This window comes from Aedes aegypti, chromosome 2 (assembly GCF_002204515.2).
Source record: "Aedes aegypti strain LVP_AGWG chromosome 2, AaegL5.0 Primary Assembly, whole genome shotgun sequence".
NCBI lineage: Eukaryota > Metazoa > Arthropoda > Insecta > Diptera > Culicidae > Aedes > Aedes aegypti.
Window position 1 is genome coordinate 277,056,965 of NC_035108.1, and position 25,948 is coordinate 277,082,912.

At 37.2% G+C, this 25,948-nt stretch overlaps 1 protein-coding gene across 1 annotated transcript in view; it reads right to left on the minus strand.

The window, feature by feature from the left end:
* LOC5568762 overlaps positions 1-24,274 on the minus strand; it is a 77,275-nt gene extending 53,001 nt beyond the window's left edge. Inside the window, exons 1-2 of the mRNA XM_021839572.1 lie at positions 24,250-24,274; positions 14,491-15,239 (exon numbers count right to left, since the gene is read on the minus strand). Of these exons, the coding sequence (XP_021695264.1) occupies positions 14,491-15,239; positions 24,250-24,274 (774 nt within the window). The remainder of the gene's footprint in view (positions 1-14,490; positions 15,240-24,249) is intronic.
* Positions 24,275-25,948: the final 1,674 nt, after the last annotated feature.

Below are 25,948 nucleotides of genomic sequence, written 5' to 3' on the forward strand. Positions count from 1 at the left end.
TCCTATTCAGGGTACAGCCTGCCAGTTTGTAGTTGAAATTGATTGGACTCGATTTCCTATGAAATGAAATCACGAAACATTTCGAAACGCTTACCGACATCTTGTTTCGTTCACACCAATCGTAAAAATGGCTTAGCATGTTTTGAAGTCTAACACAATCGTCCGGATTGCGTATCACTAAGAATATTTTAAGGTCATCTGCGTACAGGATACGGCATCCACGTGGAAGAACATTGGTGACATCGTTGAAAAAAACGGAGAACAACAAAGGTTAAATCAGTGTAGATAGCGTCCACCTGATATCCGTTCTCCATGTTCGTGATGCATGTGTTAGAGAAGTTGGCTAGATTTGTTGAAACCGATCTCCCAGGGAAGAATCCATGCTGGTCCGTGGAGATGAAATTTTTCAATTCGAAGTGTAGATATTCGTTAACGATAATTTCGAATAGCTTGCATCCAGCACTGAGAGAGGTGATTCCTCTATAATTACTGATATCGCGTTTAGATCCTTTTTTGAAAACTGGGAACATGAATGATTCTTTCCATATACTTGGGAAGCTACCCTGCGCCAGAGAAAGGTTGAATATGTGTCGAAGAGGTGCTAAGAGTGAGTTGATACACTTCTTGTAAACGATGGCAGGAATTCCGTCAGGACCAGGTGAATGAGAGTTTTTCAGTTTGCTTACTGCCCGCAGGATCATGGAGTCAGTTACGTGAAAAATGTCTATGTCAGCAACGTGGGGGGAGACATCGCAAGTGGCGCGTTCTATGTCAGAGGAGGTGCAAAGAATTGAAAAAAGAAAGTTGAAAGAATAAAAAACATTTTGTTGTTGACAATTTTCCATTCATTTATATAGAACAGTTTTAGCTGCAAAATTTGCTTTTCTTGAATAAGGTGTGCAAATTAACCCTTAAATTTGAAAAAATCCAATCCGACAGAATATTTTAAAATTTTTAAGGTAAAAAAAATCAGCGATACATACAACTTTGATTATAATCGAATAATTGAACCCGTGTGGTTCCGTGAGTCAATATTGAGCAATGGAACAAGCATCAAACTCAAGAGCAACAACGTACATTGGCCTAATCATATTAGGGAATTTTTCCTCCAATACTAAAATGTGTTTCTAGCTAATCACATCAACCCAAATTGACTTGCTGTACTGCAATCCAATAGTTTGCAACCGTTTGTTTGCTCGAATAGCTGTTGTTATGCGGGAAAAAAAATTTTTCGGAGAAAAAGATTTCGCCATCATCGATTGTTATTCCTCAAACGGTTATTTGTTTACAAACATTGAGCTGTCAGTGGGAACCACTTCCCAGTAGGAACCAGAGATGTTTGCTCGTTATTTTTCAATGGGGTTGTATAGGCGGTGTCAGGAGGCTAAACATTGACTAATGGAGGTTCGGCTTAATCGGCTTAAGTTTTGCGAGAATATAATCTATTTTTACGACGTTTTTGATAAACGTTGAAATACTTAAACAATTCATAGTGGTGTTGTAAGTTCGAGTTAAAAAAATGTTTTTATTCACTGTAGTTTTTAATCTAGCATACTTCATGTCAATGTCAATTGCGTCTTGTGATCAAATCCCATTCCCAACAAAGTAATAAGTAACCTCAGAAGCTTCAGTGCAAAATTTGTTTCTGGATAAAATTTCATTGGTGGGTCGCAAGGAATACGCGTGTTGGCTAGGTGGGTCGTGCAACCAAACATTTTGGGAACCTATGCTAAGTTAGTTATCTGCAATAAGGAAGATCAATAATAGAAATCGAATGCTGCCGTTATTCCGATAACACTAAACGCAATTTTTACTATTCTTATATTTTCTGATGTTGCAATTGTTTTTGGCGTCCAATCTTTTATTGTTTTATTCATTAACTTTGCCTTCTTTTGAACATAGGTCGTTCTTTAGAGTTATATTGTTATTGACAATATTGTTTGAAGCCTTTTTATATTTTGTCGTTTGAATAATTATTTTTATATTTTGCTATTTGATTCATTCTTTCAAGCCTTGCGGGTCGAACAATCATTGCTTTAAATCCTGCTAATATCACGCAAATCGTTTGTGTAGTCCCCAAGAAATTTAAAAACTACAGAATAATTTTATTAATGTTTTTAAGATCCTTCAACGGCGAGAATGGTACCATAACCAGAAATGTAAGAATTTTGGAAAAAAAAAATGAAATACTTAAAGCGCTTTTCCATGCAGAATATAACATCAGAAAATATGGCCAACCGACATTTATTCGAAAATAATCACCATGTTAAAACATTTTCCGATTACCTTTTCCACGGAGAAGGAAGATATTCGCAATATTCAATTGCCAAAGTCACATTATATTCATGACATACGACAGCACTACTGATCACTTTTTTCTGAGCCTCCTATACTGCCGTGAATCGCAAGTCAGTCCCATCTGTAAAAAGTAGACATTGAGAAAATGGGGTGTGAAGTTTCCCAACTCGTTTTCCATATGAATATTCAAAAAAATTCCAGAGAATTGGAATATGTTCAAATTTTAATGAAACTTTCACAATTTGCTTTTCACTACGATATTTTTCTGAGAAAACTAAAAAAAGTGTCAGAACACGGTTCATTTTTGTGTTACACGGTGCGGAAGTCTGTTGTGGGACTGATATGCGGTTACTTTTCATTATGGGACAATTTGACTTGCTGTTTTTCCTACTTTTTCCGAACAAATCTTATTATCTCAATAGGGCAGCTGAAAGAGCATTGGAAGATATGTTGAAAACTGAACTCAACTCAATTTTGACGAAAATGCAGATGGGACTGACTTGCGATTCACGGCAGTATAATGGTCGTAAAAAATGGTAAGAGTGAACTCGGTTGATTCAAGTTACTAAACTTTCTTAGGCTTGCACAAAAAAATCTTAGCTGTTCTGTCAACTAAGCAAAGAATGACTTTATTCAGATTATTAATAGCGGCATTCAACAATTTATTGCCGACTACGGTCTTCTCTCGAAGTACCAGTTGCACGTGATCCTCATTGCATCCCGATTCAGTAGAAATCGAGCCATAATTGTTGCAACAAAGTCCACAGCTTATGCTTTATATCCGTGTGATGTAAATACTTCTCCATTGCCCAACTTGCTCGCGGCGTTTTCCATCTAGTGCAAATTTCGAACGGCATGGTTCAACAGTTTCCCCATATTGTTGCTACTCCGCTGAGTCAAGCTCTTAGCTGATTCTGCCTCAAAATGTAACAGACAGTGCCGTAGCGTGCGGTTGGCCAGGTTGGCCCCTGCCAAGGGCGCCAGCTGAGTGCCGCACTTTGAAAAAAAAAAAAAAAAAAATGAAATAGACATAGCTTGTGAGGGCGCCTTATCACAGATCCATAGGTATTCGTAGATATAATTGTATATATTTGAAATAGTTCCTGAATCGCTTTCAACAATTTATGCTGAAAGTGTTTCTGCAGATCGCTGTGATAATAATTTGAGGATTCCTAAGAGAAATTCTTGGAGTTATCATTAAAAAAATATTTAACATTTTCTTATATAATTGTTTATAGCATTGATAAGAAAATCAGTTTACAGTAGCAGCGGTAATTTTTTTCAAACTTTCTTCTTCTTTGTTTTCTCTGCCAAAACGTCTGAAACTTTCCACAAAGAAGCACTTTAGTACGACGCATATTGTGGCCAAATATGAGCCCGACAGCTTTGAAAAAAAAAAAACTGCTGAAGTGAATCAAAAGTACTATGAATTGGTTCCGGCTCCCAAATTGAATACCAGATTAAATTCTAACAAAATCCTGATAAATATTTTCATACATTCCTGAGTGATAATTACTAAGTTAGCAGTACTCTAACATAATCCTTACCAAGAATAGGATTCTCAAAAAATCTTGGGCATTATTATTGCAGGAATTTTGACAGAATTACACAGAACTACAAATAGCATTCTCATAAAATATGGGCACTGAATATCTGGAACAGGATTTTTCCATGTTCATTAATTTCATTGTGACAGAAAGCTAGAAATAACGTTGAGTAGGATTCTTTGAAAATTCGGTTGGCATGCTCATATACTCTGATACAGAATTTTCAAACTATTTTAACCAAGATTCTGGTTGAATCCTATATACAGTTCTCAAGAAATATCGATCAGGGTTCTTAAATAATTTTGTAAATATAATTTTCTTAAACTTTGTTTAAAGAATGTTTTACAGTAACAAACCCTTCTTTCTTCATCTCTGAAAATTTTAATACATTTATATACCTCCAGTTAGCTACTTTGATAAATTACCTTGTGTTGTATTAATATGTTTTTTTTTAATAAAAAAATTATTTTGGAAAAAAAATGAAACTTTTAAGGCGTCTGTCTATTTTATGAACTTTTCTTTGTGTTTGGTTTGTATTGGTATTATTTTCCAATATTAGATGTATAATATTATAAAATTTCGCAAAAATAAACAATTAAGGTACCGCAGGGTAAGTGGGTAAATGGGGTAAGTGAAAACAATTGATATATTTTACTGAATATGTGAATTAACGTTTTAAACTCATGCGTAAACCTTTGAGGCCATTCAGAACATTACGATAGGTAAGAGATTTCTGAGATTTTTCAGCCATTTTTGCATAATAGAGCGAAAAATTGTTAACCTGTCAACTGTTACTACGTAACAAGTTGGCGGCGTACAATCTTATTTTAATATTTTCAGTGGAAAAAAGTTGCGGAAAACAATTTCCTGTACCATTTCTTAGTTGTCCTCTGTGACAGTTTCAAACCGCAATAAAAAAAGTTTTAGAATTAATTCGACGTAGACCTAAAAATAACTAAATTTAAACACCGTCAATTTTCTTATCAGGTGGGGCAAGTGAAAAGTTTATCATTAAAGATTGAATTTGAGTTTTCGTACTTGAGTAGCCATAAGTAAACATGGTTCGCAATTACATAGAAAACCATAACGTGCTGATAATTCAAGAAACACTATACTCAAGCATTAAAAGCTATTAGAAATCATGGAAGTTCTCTAAAAGATATTGCCAAACATTACAATATTAATATGTCTACTTCGGGCAGCCAATTAAAAGGAAGCCAGATCGTTCCGCTTGGAAAATTTTTTGGATACAATCAACAGCGTACACAAGGATATCAAGTTCACCCACGAGGAGGAGAAGGATGGAAAACTACCATTTTTGGATTTACTTGTCACCAAGGAAGAAAGTTCAACTTACAACTTCGAAATCTACAGGAAGCCTACAAACACCCAGCGAGTTATCCCTTACACATCGAATCATTCATTCCAGCATAAGATGGCAGCGTTTCACCACATGATCCACAGGATGCAGACTCTACCCCTCAGCGAAGACGGAAAGACCAAGGAACTGGAATATATCTACGAGACGGCAAGGATCAACGGATACAAGGAAAGGACGATAAAAGCCATCATCGACAAAAAGGAAAGACAGCAAATTCGGAATGCTTTGACGACACTAACCCCTATCACCGAACCCATGAAGAGATACACATCAGCAAACAGCTCCGCCCAAAGCTAAGGAATTTCGGAATCGATTTGGTATTTTCCAGCAGAGATAACCAACTTAGAACATCGTTAGGCTCAACCAAGGATCCGGTAAACACACTAAACAAGGCTGGTGTTTACAAAATCAGCTGTTCCCACTGCAGCAAGGTCTACGTTGGTCAAACAAAACGGTCTCTCGAGGTTAGATTCAAGGAACACTTAGCGGAAATAGGAAAAGCTCAGAAGACGATAGACAAGGGGATGACATACGATTTCAAATCTAAGGTGGCAGAACATATCTTTTCAGAAGGACATACAATTACGACGGCCGATATCAAAATTTTGAAAAATGTTTCTTTTTTTTTAATAGAATACTTATAGGTATTCTATTAAACAGCTCGAAGATTTATTATCATGTTACTTGTGTTATTGTTCATTGGGAAGCCTTAACAAATGTTGAAGCTAATAGAAATCGTGAATATAACTGTTCGTTTTTTGAAATTATTGTTCAAAACGGTAAACTTTTCACTTGCCCCACTTTTGGGGGGGATAATTCATCTGCTTTAAATTGTTGTTTTAATGAGAGTGCTTGAATCGAATCCAGTAGATTGTCAATGGATTTTTTAGGATTTTTAACCGGACGGCTTGCAGCGTCAAAAATAAAAGCATGAAACGAGCTCACCATTTGATCCTCCATCCTTGACTTAACAGCCACAAACCACGTTTAGCTTCACTTGACGCATACAGACTAATCGAGAAAAAAATCACTCTGGAAACGGATAACGGATGGAGAAACATATTATGAGATTTTATGAACAAGTTCTTAGAAGAATTTTAAGGAAAGTATCTAAAGAATTGCTTGGAAGTATTAGTGGAAGAATTTCTGTGGAGCTTAGCTTCTTGGAAGAATACCAATACCACCATTCATGTATCAACGAAAATCTTACGTGAAAGCCTAAAACTGGAAAACAAGGACTTGTTGTTTTCAAAACTCATGTCTCCAAATTGAGGAGCGCCAGATTTGCTATATGTTAGGACACAACATCGAGAACAGGGCAGCTTCCGGCGAAATTAATTACTTTCAAATGTTTATCAAACCGGTCACACCTCGTCAAACAACGACATTTTGGTCTGAAACCGCAGGGAGCTTGCTCCTCTCGTAAGCAAAAAGGAAAAACCATAGAGAATTAATTCCTCATTAAGCACTGGAAGCTTCAGAAACCATTATTGCCTGTGCTTTTTTGCATGCCTTCCAACTGCTCAATTTTCGCACTCGTATGGAACAATGTAAATTTCACACATGGGTGGTATTGCTAAATGGGCTAGGCCGTTCCTTCCCAGATGGGTTTACTAATATGTGTACACAGAAACCGCCTATCTAGAGAGCAGCTATCAATCATATTCAAAATAAAATGGAACGTGATGTCATATTGTCCCGTCGACAAAGAATTACAAAAGTTACCCGGAACGATGAACTTTTCAAGATAGATACCGGTTTAATTCTATGAATTAGTTAGAAGATCTTATCGTACATCAATTTCCAACCACGAGACTATAGAGGAGAAGATAAATTGATTAGCTGAAATTTTAAACGGAGTGCTCTCTGCCATGACGCGAATCCCGAGTCGTAGACTTTTAACCCGATACTATTCAATTAAGAAAATGGAAGGATTACCTACATTTTCAATAGAAAACCTAAGCGGAAGCAATCTAAACCGGGACAACCATCGTCGTCATCCTCGGCTTCGTCGCTATTATCGTTCGCAGCCGGGGAGTTACCGGAAGCCAGTGAGCGCAAAATACAGTAAACGCCAAAATAAAGTGCCCAATAGCTTGTTAAGCTAAGTATGCTGTTCAGCTCAAGAAAAGTAAAAATTTCTGTGCAAGAAATGGTCAAGAAATCTTCTACAGTGAGCTCCATTTGAATTGACATTTCTTTTCAACTGCGTACTGCGATCAAAGAAAAATGCTTTTCTTGAGGATTTCTTGCAAGAAATTTCCCACGCATCGAGATAGGCGATTACTTTTCTGTTGAAGTGCATACTTCCCATTACAGTCAACTCAATATTCCGCATCTCGATATCAAGTTAGAGAACCATAGTAAAAGTTGATTTTCATGGCTAACTCGATGGTCCTTTGGATCGCAGTTGCACTGGTTTTGTGTTCTGTTACTCAATACTTCCCCAACTCGATAGTCCCTTCAATTTCGAGTTACAGAGAGTTGGCTGTATTATGCAAAATGTCGAAAATCGTATGTCTCATACATCGATGGGCAAATGCAAACATTTCAAACATTTCAAGCTGCATTAATAGGGTAACGACTGTTTACATCGGTCCTCAATACTAACAGTTGGCTCCAGCAGCAAAAAGTACAGACAACAACCGTTTCTCTGACTGGCAGCCGAGCGGCGACACTGGTGTTAGCATTCCACTCACTGATCGCGCTACGCTCGTTTCTAAATCCAACACAAACGCATGGAAGAATAGGCCTATTCACATGACGTCTCAAATCAGCTGATCGGGAAGCACTTTGACAGTTCTTCTATGAAAATGACAGGCCCGCGTTAGCACCGGTCCTCCACCGATGTAAACAAATGCATAGACGGATCTGTCACATGAAAAGGCCTATGGTAGTCAAGAACTGTCAAAACGTAATGAAAATAATAAAAAAACGTAAATTACTTGCAATTAAGAAGTAGTGATTAAAAATTAAGCGTAATGTGAATAGATAACTATATGTTTAGTTCATCTTCCGTAGTGCTTTCTTTGCTTCAGGATTTCGTTTTTACTACCACTGAAAAATAGCCATCTATTGCCTTTTCAGTTTTGAATATCGCCCTATTGACTAAAGCCTTAAATATTAGTGTTTGAAAGTTTTACATTATTTTGTAGTTTATTCACTTTATGTTGTCGACTGCACCGCAGTCGGTAGGATGAAAATCAAGGTGAAGATGTATCGAAGCCAAACCTCGAATTTTGCAGAGCACAAATCTACACACTTAGATTATTTTACGGATTTAAATTTTAAAATTTCACCGTAATTTCAACAGCTGAAAAATTATATATAAAAAATCATAAAAAAATCATGAAAACAGTCCGTCTGGAAATCGAACTCCCGATAAACCGACCGGGAAGCAGTCTTGCTACCACTACGTCAGCGACTGACTATGTGGGCTTCGTGGCCTTGCGGTTAACGGCGTCAGTCGTCTAGGCGTATTGTGCCACGGGGTGTGGGTTCGATTCCCACTCCAGTAGGTGAAAATTTTTGTCAAATGAAAAATTCATCGCTGGGCTACTGGGTGTTTCGTGTTGTCCGTTGCCTAATGTTAGTGATCGTTCAGTCTGTGCAGCCTATGTGCTGAAGACGGTGTAAATTGTCTTAATTACTGCATGTTAAGTGTAAGCAAAAACTGAAACAAAAGGAGTCCACGCCTACCAGAGCGGTTGTCAAACGATTTCACAGAAGTTATGTGGAAATAACACATTCAATCAGAAAGGCGTTCAAAATATTGATTGGCTGAATGTCTTTTCCATTCATTAGATCCGGCAAGCTAATTCTACGCTACAACAGTATGTAAGACGAACTAATTTTGGACAAAATATTGCTATTAATGGACTGCAATGCATCTCAATAGCATCTGCGTTTGACTTTCATCTTGCTAAACATACAATCCGCAGGGTGGCCAGTGAAAAGTCAATTTCGAATTCCCGGTTTTCTCCCGGTTTTTTCCCGGAATTTCAAAAACATTCCCGGTTTCATTATAAGCAAAAAAAAAGTTAATTTCGAGAATTTGTACCATTCCAAACGACTTCAAGTACGAGTTTATTTGGCCATACACCAAAGCATTACTATTAGAGTAAATAAAAAAACGGAAATCAGATTTGTTGCCGCGATTTTTAAATTTCTTTTCAGAAATGCCCAAAACATTTTTTTATTCATTGCAGGTGAAATTTTATTTAGAACTGAGCTTGCAGTAGAAAATTTCTTGGTCAATTCTGTCGCAGATTTTTTTACTTTTCTTGATGGGAACGGCAAATTTAACTTAAGCGTGGAATTTATTATTTTTATGTAAATGTTTAGTTTCACTAAAAGTTTGACCACTGCTTACATGATATCTAGCCATTTGAAGAATAAACCATAGTTTTAATTCAAAACAGCCACACAGCCTTGGTAGACTTCAAAAAGAGTTTATAAATTGTCGAAAATTTTGTTCATCATCATGGGAATTCGGTCAGAAATAAAGCATTCGAAACTAATTCATATATTATATGCCCCAAAAACATAGAAAGTTTTTCTCAATGCAATTATTTCTGACAAAATAACACAGATAGTTATAAATCTGGAATGGATTAAAGTTTGAAAACATTTTGTTTTATATTATAAAGCAAGAAGCGAATATCAAATCTTTCATTTAATTTTCACTTATTGGCTAATTAATTACTAAATTAACACAAGCCTTCGTTTAGACTATTATGCGGAGAATTAAGTATACCGCCGAGACAGACGAACGGTCGGCGGATTTTTTTCTGAAGATGACCGACATAAAGTAGGTCACCGAAAAATACCAATAAAGTGGAAACGATAAGTACTAGTATGCAACATTTTCCCGGCGTTAATTGATATTCCCGTATATTTCCCGGTTTTCTCCCGGTGATTTGTGATTCCCGGCTTTTTCCCGGTTTTCCCGATTTCCCGGTGCGCTGGTCACCCTGAATCCGCAATACTCACTCAAAAATGTGTTTGACTTTACTTGTTTAGTATATACCTTGTTCTATTTTATTCTATACTAGTGGTCCCGGCAAACTTTTGTCTTGCCATCAAGTAGGCTGTAGTAAAACACCATGCCATCCCCTATACAAAATGACACATTAGTCTTATCCCGATTTCCTGATTTTTCCGGAGACTTTCTCTAACTTTCTCTTCGCATGAACATGTCGCATCCCTTGTCGAATTCAACAGTAAAAAAGCACGTCAATTCGTGATCTGTTCTCAAGTTATTTCATGACATATAAAAACCACTCTATTTTTATTCATATAGATGTAAGATACCATACATCATTGGGCTTACATTTTTTTTTATCCTTACATTAACGACCGCCAGTCGCGCACGCATGTGAGTATCGCTTTTGCTAGGAACAAATATGCGACCACCAGTCGCACTAGCAACATCAATAACACTTGCTAGAAACAAATTTGCGACCACCAGTCGTGATAGCAAGTGAATACCACCATTGCTTATAACACATATGCGACCACCAGTCGTGTTAGCAACACCAATAACATTTGCTAGAAACAAATTTGCGACCGCCAGTCGTGATAGCAAGTAAACACCACCATTGCTTAGACAAATATGTGACCACCAGTCACGCTAGCAGCATCAATAAAACTTGCTAAGAACAAATTTGCGGCCACCAGCCACTTATTTTCGTTGCAACCACCAGTCGGGTTAAGGGCATATTTTTTTTTATTGCAACCACCAGTCACATTAAGGAAATTTTTTTTATCGCAACCATCAGTCGCGTTAAGAACATTTTTTTCATAGCAACCTCCAAACTTAATTTATTTTTTAATAAAATTACTATTTTTTTTGTTTGTGGATTATTACATTTCAACAGCCACTGTTAAGTAGTATTATTAGTAGGAAAGTCTTTTATTTGTCTCAAAACAATAGTCATGTGATACATGGTGCAAATGAAAAAAGGACATTAGGTAATAATCAGCTCGATCTTACCAATTATCGATGAAACTTTTTTTTTCACCGAATCAGTCAGCTTTATATTCAAGCTGTTAGGTGAGACATTACTGTATACGCAATGTACTGAAGCAAGGGTTAAAGACAACAATCTTTCAGACTCACCAACATTCAATTTTCATTCGATTTATTTCAATTCTATAGAAATATAACCACAAAAAGTAAACAAATAATTTCTTTCGAAATACTAAATACGAAGGGATTTGTAATTGTACGGACCTTTTGGACATATTCCGTCCTGCGGTAGCCGCATTGATCTATCGCAGGCTTGAGAATCTTTCCATAATTAAATCATTCAATCACAACAAAGTAGAATAACAAGATGCGCATAAAACAGCAAAAAACAACAGTCATCGGTGTGGTTTCCAAAGTATTCTTGCATTCGATTGATGATGCTACGTGAAATCAATAATATGACAGCTGCGGTAGCTTTCTGTTCAACCATAAAACGGAAAGTTATCTCTAAAATAGCCATTAAAATGAATATACTACGACAAAATCGACGATAAAAACAGCACACATGCTAGAAAAGAATTTCAAAATGCTACGAAACATATCAAATTCATTTTACAAATTTTGCTCTAGAATTCTCTTTCCATTAAGCTTACATTTTTTTTCAATAAACTAATGCTATAAAATAAGTTCCCGTTTTTGGCAGAATGTTTACTTTGTATCTGAGGTGAATTTGCCCTAGGGTTTTTAAAATGAATATTATTTTTAATTGATTAAATTGTACTGAAATAGTTTATGTACTTTTGTCAAACATGTATATTCGACTATTTCTATCAAATCAATCTGTTTGATTTTTTTTCAAGCACAACAAAAGAAAACCCTTCAAAAGCACTCTTGCGCAACTGAAACTGTTGAGAAGATGCTGGTTTAGAGCAAGAAATACTGGCTCAACGTGTAGTGCAGCGGTTAAATAATTTTCTCACCTTGTCTCCTCAGTCAGCCGTAGTATTTTTTAACTGTTCTCAGAAAACAATATTTTTCCCTACTTACAGAAATCCTTCTTTTTTCAAATTTTTCTCAGGCTGAAAATTCACTCCACAATCACTCCACAACCACTGACTTTCACTAACGGTGTCTGAACAAACACATTTTCCTGTGGACACTCCCGTTTGCTAACAAATCCAGGCTCTCGAGGAACACGAAAATTAGTTTTAAACTCCTGGCAGGATCGCCAAATGTGGAGTTCTGTATCGAAGTGAGCAAACGGGAGCCCCACGAAGAATTTGACATTTCACTCTGATGTTACTATAGGAGTGAGTCGTCGAAGTTGTTCTATGCCTACTAGATCGTTTGATGTGCGATTCAATGCTACATTATTCTTATAGGCTTTTGATTGTCGCCCATCAAGCCAAGATCCATAACAATGTTTATTCAGTGCCACACAGTAATGTTTGGGACGATACTAATGAAGAAATTAAAAAAAAAGAAAAGAAAAAGACAACAATTCTGGACAAACATTTGAAAAGGGCCCAAGAGGTCTTGAGCCTTTTCTCAGAAACGTTGCTGTTGAGCCCTTTTTAGCCCGCCCATGCAAACTAACACCACTATCAGAAAGATTGGTGTTAGCTGATTCCTGATAGTGGTATTGGTGAGCGTGATCGAGTTGAATTGGGCACATCAGCGGCATGCAAAGTCAATGTTTACCAATGTCGATGTGCCCTTTTGAAATGTTTGTCCAAAATTGCGCCTGCCACATCAGAACGCAGACCAATGAGCGAAAGGGGAAGGAATTCATGTTGCATTTAAAACTGGCCCACAGTAGACCGAATATACCACTGCATCTGCGCATCACCATAAAAGTATCATGAATGGCTACCAAACGACTCCCAAAGGTCTTAAACAATATGTTTCTGACAAAAAAACTTTAGCCAAATGAAAGTAAAATGTTGCTAAGTGAAAGAACTACCAGCAGGGTTAAAATTAATATTATTTTGTATACACATGTTTTGTTTTTGTGAAAATCAAAAATTAGTTCTAAAACAAAAACTTTCTTTGCTATGAATCAATAAGACAACGTTGAAGTACCATCAGTGCACCAGTATCCGCTCATGCCCCTATTTCCGCTCACTAGTGTAAAAATTGATTTTTCGTTTCAAAAACCAACATTTTTCGCACGGATATATTCTAGCAATATTAAAAACTTTCAAATGAAGTCCGCTTACATTATTTTCGTTTGATAAAATAATTCTTTGTATTGAAAACACAAGGCCTCGTGAGCGGTTATTGGGTCACTAGGTATTTTTGTGTGTTCCAATAACCGCTCATGCAAAAAATTAAACAAAATTTTAAAGAAATGTCGATTTTAGTATACAGCCTTCTTTATTGCAGTAGTAGCTATGGTTTGACCACAAAAAATATCAGGATAAATAACGAAATTCGAAATAATGCATTTTTTAGTAAGTTCGTCACGAAATCTGTTTACCGTGAGCGGAAATAGGAACACTCAGTTGCAGTAACAAATGCAATTAAATATTTTTTTATGAAAGTTTTTCAAATTGTGACATAAAAATAGTATTGATCGACACAATAGTTATTTTATAATAAACATTTAACCACATAACTTCCCTTAAATGACGGAATCTGGTGCACTGATGGTACATAAATTTTATCTAAAGAATTTTTCGTTTTGCATACGATTTCCACCCATTTGCGTGGTAACACACAAGTGGGCCCTTTATTGCGATGGTGACTGTATATCTAATTGCAACGAAGAAGCGGAAGACCGTGGTGCGGGGTTAGTGTTTCCCCGTGCAAACACACACACTTAGTGGCTGCATTTTATCGTTCCAATAGGCATATTGCGTTCCTTTCCGTACCCTGTTAGATTAGTAGCAGGCCCCAGTGGGGTTGAGTTTTCAGCAGCGCTCGGCGAGATTAATTTATCGTTCGATGTGCTGAATTGTGCCAATAGCCTCCAACGTCGGCAATCTGGTCGTAGAGTATTGAACCTATTTCAATCAAAGGATTGGTTCTTTTTTATTAATGTGGATGTACGAAAGATGAAATTTAGTGCTTCTGACTTCCATTCATGTCCCTTCGAATGTAGTTTTCTAGCAGACGCTAAAAAATCTTAAGGGTCCATCAAGTAAGTAAGGCAATTTACGAGATTTTTCAAACCCCGTACAGTAAATTTTACATTCAATATAAATTACCAAAAACTGAAGCCGTAAATTACCCTACATCCGAATTTTACGGCACGATCCCGTTTTAGTAATGTAATCACCAAATCTACTCACCTCATTAATATGTGGGTCGTCCAGAAGCAAATCGATGCGTGTGTCATTGGTGTGCTGCAAGCGTGGTCGATTATCGTTCCGATCCAGCACGTTGATGTCGACGGTTTTGTCAAACTGCACAGGAACATCGTTTCCGCTGAATCGGACCGTGCAGCGAACGTTGGCTTTCAATAGAGCACCCGGATGAGCGGAATCGTAATCCAGCTTGATGAGACTGGACAGGGATCCGTTGGATGCCAGCAGATAATTGGTTGCGTTGTTGAGCTGATAGCTGACGGAATGTGTCCGACACAGCTTCTGATACAGGTCGGTTCCGAGGGGCCCAATCGCGAAGCCAGGTGATTCGTTTTCCTGAATTTTGTAAATAGCCCGGTCCCAGAAGCAAATTTTGTCAGTGTGCTCCTCACAAAAGCGCGAAAGAGAAATGTTTCCCGCCGGAATGGGAGTGATGGTCAAGCTGAGTCGTCGTAGAGCTGCACCTCCTTGTTTGGTGTGGGCCGTGATGATAAATTCCGTCGGGGACCGCAGGTCGAGAAAATGTGAAGCTAGCCAAATATCGCCAGAGGTGTCATTCACTTTCAGGTACGGCTCAGTGGGACTTTCGATACTGTAGCAAAATTGTTCTGTGGAGTTTTCTCTCCTGGGCAACGTCACACTTAGGAGGGGGTGATCTCTCAGTATGATGTACGCTTCTTTGGAGGTAGGAATGCTCAGATGAAGTCGCGCGATGGAGTAATATGTGTCCAGGGCTGCAAAACGACAAAACAGAAATAAAATTATTGATTTTATTTAGTGATTCATATTTGGATATTATTTGATTTTAATATCTCCAGTTGTAATCGTTGTACAAAATCCAGAAATAGTCTCTTGCGGAATTTTTGGGTTAATTTTGGAAGAATCCAGAGAAATCCAGGCACGAATATTAATAACAAGTTCTCCAGGGAATAAAAATTATCAAAGAAATAGCTGAATGGTTTTTTTTTTTGATAAATATTACAAAAGGAAGGAGGAATTTCTGGAAGAATGCATAGGGGGAGATCCCCCAGTACCGGACACTTAAGTCACTAAATTTATAATTCGAAAAATATTGGTTGCATGTGCTCGTGTTACCCATTTATGATAAATATTATCATTTTTATAGTGTACAAAAATAGATTTGATAATATAAATATGAATTTTGACATTGCATTTTGATGATGTATTTTAGAACCAAACTGATCGATCTTGAAAGGTAGCACCCAATGCAGGACACGATCCGGAAATCAATTTTAGTACAAAATACATTCATACTATCAAATAAGGATAAGGTTCGAACATGCTTGCGTGATTCAAATTATTTTTTCATATCTTAAATAATTACTAAATAGGCTCAACATTAAGGCAAAACGTCAAATTTTTCAAAATTTTCAAACTTTTTAACTTTTTTAAAAAGGCATGCATATTTCAAGTATGTGTTATTCTACGCAAACATTAATCTTCATAATAGCTTCCTTTTCTACTAATACACCATCTTAATTGTACCATGATTTCTCAATTTTTCGACTTTGTCCGGTATTGGGTGCTGTCCGGCACTGGGGGACCTCCCCCTACTTGAAACATTTGATGAAATTTGTGATGGAAACTATGAAGAAATTTAGGAAGAACAAAGATAAATTCTAGTAGGAATACATGGAGAAATCATCTTAATGCTCTCTGGAAAATCCTTGAAAGAGTCCCTGGAGTAATTCCAGGAAAAAAACCTATGGAATACTCTTGTGAGCATTACTGAAGGATTTTGGTGATGAATCCTAAGAGCATATAAAAGACAAAAAGCTGATACCTAGCGACTGAGGTCTGAGTGTATTAAAAACAGTAACTTTAGAGACTTCATGCCTAAAAAAGAGACTATCAAGAATCAAGAAATAACCACAAAATAGAAAACTTAAAATGAGGTTTCAAAGAATCCTTTTACATATTTCGCGACGTACATTACTAAACTTTTTTTTTAAGTTACGGCATGTACTACCGTTTATATGTAAGCTAATTCCAAGCCCCATTCACTAAATCTCTGTGCAACTTCAATTGCTCTGGTCAATCACGGAGTAGCTACTACGAATTGTACGGTCATCTATGCTCATGCTCATGTATTACCGTTCGTATGTATGCATTTCTCCAGAAATTCCATCAGAAACATATTAAGATATTTGCCCAATGTTTCCTTCAGGCATTACATAAAAGATTTCTTCAGAACTTCATTTAGTGATATAGCAATTTCTTCAAGAATTTAATTCATGACTTCAACTAGTAATGAAAAAATGCAGCGATTCGTTAGTAGTGTTTGATCCTTTGAACTTGTCACTTGCTCCCGTGGGAGAGAAGAAAAGAAAAAGAAAAAGAAACTAAAAAGAATCCTGCTCATGATTTTGAAAAGAATCCTGCTCATGATTTTGAAAAGAATCCTGCTCAGGATTCTGAAGAAAATCTTGCTCAGGATTCTGAAGAGAATTCTTCTCAGCATTCTGAAGAGAATCCTACTCAGGATTCTGAATATAATCCTACTCAGGATTCTGAAGAGAATCCCACTCAGGATTCTGAAGAGAATTCTGCTCAGTACTCTGAACATATTCCTTCTCAAGATTCTGAACAGAATCCTTCTCTGTATTCTGAACAGAATCCTTCTCAGGATTCTGAACAGATCAGGATTCTGTGGAGAATTCAGCTCCGGTTTCTGATGAGAATGCTGCTCCGGATTCTGAAGAGAATTCTGTTCAGGATTCTGAAGATAATACTTTTTAGAATTCTGAAGATCTGCTAATCTGCTAATATCAACGCACCCCCTAGCCATGGCCAATCTGCGTTGTTTACACAAACATCCCTATAAACCCCACGCTGGGAAATACGTTTACCGAAAAAGGCGTTATGAGGTTCTGCACTGCATTAATGGCATTGTTGTTAGCAATTCACAAAAAGTGAAAGAAAACATGATTTGTGCAGGCAGAGCCCCATAGGCTATGCTATACCAGTTAGCACGCCCGACGCACACCGATGACAGAGTGGGTAGGCTCGCACCATCGTCCCGCCCTTCTACCTATTTTTGAGATAGGCAGTTCTGTCAGGGTGTAAATAGTTATTATTATCCATGTAATCAAAATGTAATCAAAAAACAAAATGTTCTCCACAATGGTTTGGAGGTTTCCTTCTTCATTTCGGTTGTTCTGGAAAGATAAGAAAACAAGGAAAGGGAGGGGCCACACCACTCCACAGAATGGCGGCCCATCTGATATTAGTTTTGTGTTAAATAATTATTGTTGTGAGTAGAGATCCTGAAAGGGAGAAATGCGAGTAGGCGGTAAGCCGCCAATCGAACCGTCAAAATCCCCATTAGCTTTCGCCATCGCTGTGTAGATGTTGTATTTGAAAGCGGTGTTAGCGACGGGGTCTACCGCTCTGAATTCACGTTCTCTAGATCTTAGCCAACGCACTTCCTGAATAGCAGCCACGCACACGCCAACTTTTCGCAATTCACGAGCCAAAAGGCTCACTCGTCCAGGTTTATTTAAGGTCCTGACGTTCCAGGTACCGAGTTTCCAATCATAGTCCTTATTTCGTTGCCAGGTCGGTTGCCGAAAATAACGTTCGTTTCTTCTTCTTTCTCCATTTTTCGTGGTGGATAATGAATTCGGTATGTTACCTTACCGGGGTCGCGCTACCTACATCACGTTGATGGGACTGCCATCTTAGGTGTAGCTGACGTGATACAGCGTTTCGTACTCAGCCGCTGGATACCAGAACAGACGCTATTTGAGCCGCACCTCCTGGTGTACAGACGCTCAGAACGCACCTCCTCACTCTAGCTGATGTCAGAAGGACAACAGTGTCCAGGCTGCACTACCAGCTAAGTACGCAACCCTTAGCTGGCGGTCTTTGTCATCATTTGACCCGTGGAAGCGCGAGGTAGGAACTTGTGAGGACCAGAGCTGTGTTGGACGCTCCTTCCTGATTGTCGACTCACCATTTTGCGGCCCAATACTTTTTAGAATTCTGAAGACATTCCGTTTCACGAGCCTGTTCAGGATTCTTAAACGAATCCTGCTTAGGATTCTGAAGATAATCCGGCTCCCCTGACCGTTATTATCAGAAAAAAATCTCCATCAAATCTGTGCTCACCAGTCGATTTCTATAGCTAAGCTGCATGTCTGGGTGAAATTTTAAAAAAATCGTAGGGCCTGTTTTGAAGTAACGCCTTTTCGAATGTGTAAGTCCACTAATTCTAAGGAAATCTGAGATATTTGAACGAGTTTCCATTGGCCGTGATTATCAGAATAGATATTATAATATATCTTTGAGCCGTTTAATAGAATACCTATAAGTAGATGAAAAAACCGAATTTAGTACTATACCATTTAATTCCACTAGAGTTTGTATCCTTTGACAGATACGCGTATCTGTCAAAGGATACAAACTCTAGTGGAATTAAATGGTAGAATAGATATAATATTAAAAATTGAATCAAAGTTGGTTTAGATAGTTATTTGTAACTTCTAGGAGGAGTTTTGAATGAAAAGATAGACAAAATTTGGAGTTACGTCCTTTTGGAAGTGTAACCATTGAAAACACTAATTTCCAATAGATTAATTAGGCATTCTTACACTGAAAACATCTCTTCGTATTTTATCCAAAATGCATTTCGTAAAACAAAATTTCGTACATATAACGCTTTTTTCATTCATTGTACGAATTATTTGTACTTGACAGAATTTCGCGATTCAGTGACTTTACGAAATAATCGTAAGATGTACGATATACAATTCGTAGATGTGCGTTATCGTGTTGTTCGTATTACGAATTGTTTAGTATTACGAAACTGATGGTTTAATCTACGAAATCATTCGTTGTTTTCTGCAACGAAAGGTTTCGTAGACACATTTCGTAAAATACAAAATGACACGACCGCAGCCGAGGAAGGTAAGCAGAAGCGTGTATAAATGTTCGTTCTGAATACGAAACAAACGAATTTCGATTACGAAATGTTTAGTACATTATAACAATCATTGTTTGTTTTGATTTCGAGCTTGATTCATATTACAAAACTGGTTGCATACATTTTACGAAATTGTTTCGTTGCAGAAAACAACGAATAATTTCGTAGTTCAAACGAACGATTTCGTAATATAAAAAAATATATATTTTCAGTGTATACCTTTGAGCTTATTCAAATGTTTTCAATGGCACATTGCACTTATATGCCGCCAAAGTATTTCACAATTAACTGATTTTTCATAGGCTCAAGTGTTTTAAGGCATTACGGAGCTAATTTCATCATGTAACCAAATTAGTTATTGTAGCACAATATTCAGGCTAGCTTGGTGAACCCATGTACTCACGATTCAGTTTATTTAACATGCAATTGATTGTTACCTGTTGTACATCGAAGCGAAGTATATGCCAAGGAATACTTTACGAGTTAAGTTTTCGGTTATGGATAGCAGTGTATGGAATAAAATAAAATTAACAACGTAGAAAGCAGCGATACAGAATGGAAGAAAACAATGCAAAGTTTAGAACATTCGTTGTTATTTTGTTTAATGGAGTTCAAAATTGTAGCATTTACAGAGCTTAATTTTAAATGTTTGTCTTTGTCAATTTGGAAAACTTTGTGAGGCTCCCAAATTATGATTTTTTTTTCGTTTGTGATGAGTCATAGCAGCTGGTGAGTCTTTACTTCAAAAGCACAGTCTGCGATCGAAAACAAATAAAAGTTTACATGGAAATCTTCCGATTGTGTAGGATTAAAACCATATTTTGGTATGCAAACCAGCAGGTTATCAACAGGGCCACAGAACAATTTATGATTTTCCTGTAACCAAAACTAGAATTTACGTAGAATCCATGAACAACTCTGTTTTAACCATATTTTATATATATTTTCAAAATTATACCCCTTGACTTTGAATTCCATTACCCCGAATACCCGAAGACCATCTCCGCAAGTTCCAGTTTCTAGCATGGCATTACTCGAATTCCATTATCACGGGACAATGTTATACAAGGTAATTATATATTCGGGACAATAGCATTCAGTGTAATAGTGCGTTCAGGGTGATGACACTCGGATTAATGAAATTCGGAGTTAAGGTATAGAATCTTCTCAAGAGAGTTTGATTTTCAAGGGAGACATGTAACATAAAGCTATGGAAGTGTTAAATTGAATGAAACCAAATAATAACGAATGTTTCTTCCAAAATGTCCTCTAAATCGAGGTATCGATTTTGTCAGCCCCCGATTTTGTCAGTCTATTTAGAATATAAAATTGTTCATCATGGTTTACCCTCATGTTACACGGATAAAAATCTGATCCCCAAACCATGATTTACAAATCATGAAATTTATAAATTGGTTAAGTCATAATATCAGGATCACAAATCATGGTTCCTGGAGTCATAATTATGATTCCTCATAAGCGTAACATCCAGTATGAAAACACTGGACGAAGCGGATGAGTGGTAGAGTGCGTGGTTTACAATCGGAAGCTTCTTGGCTCGAATCTCAATGTATGCTATTTTTACCTTTTTTTTTATTTTGTCGATTATAAACGGATGCGCGACTCAGCATTTTTGGCATTTGAATCATGATTCCGAGCAATCAGCAACATAAACCTAACGCGTGTGTTGCGTTACGGCAATCCTACTCATGATATCATTAGTCCAAATCATGGTGTATTTTCATAAGATGAAAACACACTAGAATCATGATATCATGAGTCATAATCTTGTTTTTGGATTCTGATTTCTACCCGTGTAGAACATAGAAACATTACGTTTTGATCAAGGTTAATACTATTGAGGCGCCGTCCACAAATTACGTAACGCTTGAAGGGGAGAGGAGGTAATCTCAAGCATTACGATTCATGCAAGATTTTTCAAAATTTTCTTACATAAAGCGTTACGAAGGCGGGAGGAGGGGTAGAAACATTCCAATTCCAACATAATAAATGGATGCTGGGTGATATGAATTTGAATACCAAAATGAGGTATCAGTTGTGGCTCAATTTTGTTGTCTAGTTTAGACACTGTAGTAACAATTTCTTAGCTCGAAACCAGTGAAACTAACTCAGATGCCTTCGTTGGGAAATCATACATTTGACTACTAATTATTCTTCTTCTTCTTTCTGGTTCTACGTTCCAAGGGTTACAAAGCCTGTTTCTCAGCTTTTTGTACTTTTGAGGACTCTCACAGCCGGAATGTCAAAAAAATGAGCGATGTTTGATGTTTAAAGCGAAAACTTTTTTCAATCTCATGGAAAAAAACATTGAAAATGTCAACCCTCTAATACCCAACCTCTTTGGACTAGGTACACTTTGGAATTTTGGGTATCTTTTCGTAGCTCGGAAATCAAAATGATTCAATTTTTGGCTTGAACCTTGACTCATAACACGCATATAAGAAAAGTTTTTTATGACTTCTGAAACTTTTTTGTATTTTTGAAAATTGTTTGAAAAATTGTATTCTTATATAACCTACAAATGCCTGGGGTTTACTTAACGTGTAATATAAATATCGTAAATTTTATATTTTTCTACTATTAACCTATAACAGAAGAAGAGCTTGGTGGTATTAAAATAATTTCAAACCTGTTTTTCCGTTAGTTACACGGAAAATAAAAATATTTTCAAAAAATATTTAAAATTTATTATTTTTAAAAGTACCGAAAAAAATTTTTTTTTATTGCCAAAAATCAGTAACTAGAAGAGGCTTCAAGAAAAAATGAAAAAGGATAGGGATGTTAAAAAATAAAAATTATAAAAATCAAAAACCAAAATTCATAGATTTGCGAATAAAAATAAATCATTGCCCAACACGTGTTTAGAACGATTTTAGATAACTAAAAATGATATTAAGATCGAAAATAAAAACTTGGGTATTAGAGGGTTAAATTATTATTTTTATCAGTGAACTCATTAGTTTACAGTAAAATAAGCAATGAAATTGACAATTCGGCAAACATTAGCTGATTCATGTCTATTAGATGCACCTATGTCACTATTAGCCCGTTCAAAATATTAGTCAATATAACATTGAAAAAATGCGTATGAACCATTCGACGATTTTGAGAAACTCGTCTTTGATTCACTATGTTTATGTCTCTCAGTCCATTTTTGTAGATTAGAACTATGGATGGATGGATCCCTGGAAATTAACTCGAGAAATCCCTGGCGGTACAATCAACGATCATAAAAATATTGTACATTGGTATTTTGCTTAGCTTAGCTTAGCTTATACTGACTACACATATCAATGGTTGCTATTCCGTGATTGATCGAAGTCAGTGAAAATGGACAAGGAATCAACTAGAAGATCGGCTGGGATTGGCCATAATCTTCTTCAGTGTGCATAATTCAGTGCCTCTATTTATACATGGTCAATAACGGCGCCGGCAACACCCACCCACCCCCTCATAACGCATTTTGTAAGAATATTTTCCGAATTTTGTATGACCTGTAACATCTTGAAGACACCCACCCACCCCCTTCAGCGTTATGAAATATGTGAATGAGCCCTAAGTGTGTACGTCTCACCATTGTAACGATTAAAGGTGCAGTCATACATATTTTAAAGATTAGAATAGTAGCATGAAACGAGCTCACCAATTGATTCGTCATCCTTGAGCAGCAACAATCCACTTTCAGCTTCACTCGTTTGCTCGGCTATATAAAAGCACTCAGAGAAAATAGGCGCGCGACCCGAGAGGGAAAACAACTGACGACTGCTCGGGCTTTCTTGACGCACTGCCCAGGAGCAAGCGTCAACGTCGAAAGATCAAAAAGAACTAATCGAACGCGGCACTTTTTCACTTTACTCGACCGATGCGCGACATGTTTGATCCTGCCCTCATCGCCGGCCCCCACAGGAGCAAGCGTCAAGGTCGGAGGATCAAACACAACTCTATAGTACATTGGTATTTTGAAATAATAAAAAGTGTAATGGTGCCCGAACGGCTTTAGGACATTTGGTCGAAAGTGTGTTTTTCGTTTTCAGTATCATAAGGGCGTAACTGCAGTGATCGTCTTCTCTTCATTGATTTTCTCTTTAGCTAATTACTAACCCGGATGACTGTTTTCAACTGCTATTTTTGATTCAGTGGTAAGTAATCGTCGTCCTTCGTCATGGTGCATCGCGATATGTTACGAAAATCGATTGAGTTTCGTATACTGATGCAAAGATAAGAGAAATCGATCACAAGCACAAGATTTGGTCAAGGGACATTTGGTTGAATGGCTATAGAACATTTGATCTTAAGTTAATTATGGTCAAACATACTTTTCATCTGAAGTCAATAACGAATCTATATACATTATAATTATTATCTATGCTATAACAGATCATTATGTTTCCAACATTGAGCGAAAAAAAGAGTACTATTTCAGAGAAAATTCGAAATAATTAAATTTACGTTAAAAGGGGAAAATTATTCTACAGCATTTGCCATAATTACCTTTTAACTTCTAAAAAATTGAGTGAAATAAAACATCCCGTCTTTCAAACTAAAAACGGCTGAAGAATAAGAACATTGACAAGAATAATTTAACGTATTTAGACACTGTCGCATTCCTTGCGCTTGCCCGCCATATTTTCTACCGTTGAAGAAAAACTCAAAAGCGTGTTACTTTCACGAAATTAACCAACAGAATGAGGCAAAATCCCGAGCGATCACTTCGCCCAAGTTGCATCGATTCGATGTCTCCTTCTCACGCTATCGCTCTGTATCTCTCTCTCACTCACATACGCACACGCTCTCGTGGCTCATCTCGATAGCCGAAGGATTATCGTAGGTCTTCGTGCCAAAATCTGAATCGCTTTCCTTTCCTTCTTTGTCTCTCCTTTTCTCCTTCACACGACAGCATTGGTCGTGATCTAAACATCGCACGACTCGAAGACTATTCGGGTTTCCGTGTTAGATTAATTTCCATTTAAATTCGGGTCGTTTCGATGATTTTTATCCGCTCTAAATACACGCTGATTTTATCGTACACATGCTTGCTAGTACTAACCCTATTCTCTACAGACACCAATACTTGAACTAACCACGATATTAGTTTATGACATTGACAGCTCGTCATGATTCATCTGACTCACAATATAATCCTGAATAAAAAGTAAGAGGTTGTTTCCGAGATACGACCGCCAAGTTGACGTTGGATAACGTTAGCTTAAAGTGACCAGACGTCCCGGATTATCCGGGACAGAGCAATTTTTACCTTGACAGTACAGTGTAAATACTTTTTATTTCAATTAATTATATGGTGTAATTAAATATATGTATATGTATAAATATGTAGTACATGTCTTAGATTGAATATGAATGTAAATTATACATCAAACATAGGCTGCGCTTAATTGGGGATGGGATCTGACAAGCGTCCCGGATTTTTTCCGAGACACATCTGGTCACATTACGTTAGCTTCTTCTATTTCCTGATTTAGGACCGTCACGAACTTATGAAAGATTTCTAGGTGCTGACAAAAAATCTAATCAATTTTCAAATTATTTGTTGCATGTCAATTCATGATCCACTAAGATTGGTTGCTTTAGTGGATTCCGAAGCCAGTTTGAGGTTGACGCTCTTGTCCATGAAGTCCGCTAACTCTGTGTTCTCCTCTTTGCTCAAATCGATGTTGAAATTACCTGTCACGATGATTGGCATGGTCTCCTTTTGATACTCGAAGAAGTTCCGCGCCATAAAGAACTTCTTCTGCTTCATTGTGGTATCCGGAGAAATGTAGAAGCAAACCAGTAGAGCCCGACAATTCATTATAGTGATCTCGGCAGCGCAAATATCACCATAATCATCTGACAAGCCCAGCTCCACATCATAACAGGTGCAGAGTTTGCGAATCTTGTGCGCCACAGCAATCGTTGTTGCTGGCGGTGAAATCGATCAGGACTTCTTGATTAAGGCCACGGGACGGTGTTTTAATCACCCTCTCCATTTGAAAAGTTAATCTCAAGTACCACTCAATATATCGATGCGAAAAATGTATCACTAGCATTATATATATGTAGTGCACAACCCATTAAATTTTCAGTTTAATCGGTTCACTAAAACTAGAGATTTGCTTCTGCAAAGTTTTGATGATAATTGTTAGAGTGAGACAAAAGATAGGGAAAATAACATGGTCTCCCGTGTCACCTTAAGACCGATCTGCGATTCCAGAGGTTTGTTTGAGGATACCAACCTGTACGCGATCCACGCCAAGCGTGTCACCATTATGCCGAAGTACATCCAGCTGGCTCGTCGTATCCGTGGCGAAGGCGCTTAGATTGCATTGAAGCACAATTTCAAACAACAACCCTTTACAGGGCCACTATTGAATAATTAATATTTAGTTATCAATTGTAATTTCGAATGATAAGTTTTCAACGGAGATAAATGGCAAACAAAGTTTTATCTAGGTTCCCGTTGCTCGGGTCGGGCGGCTA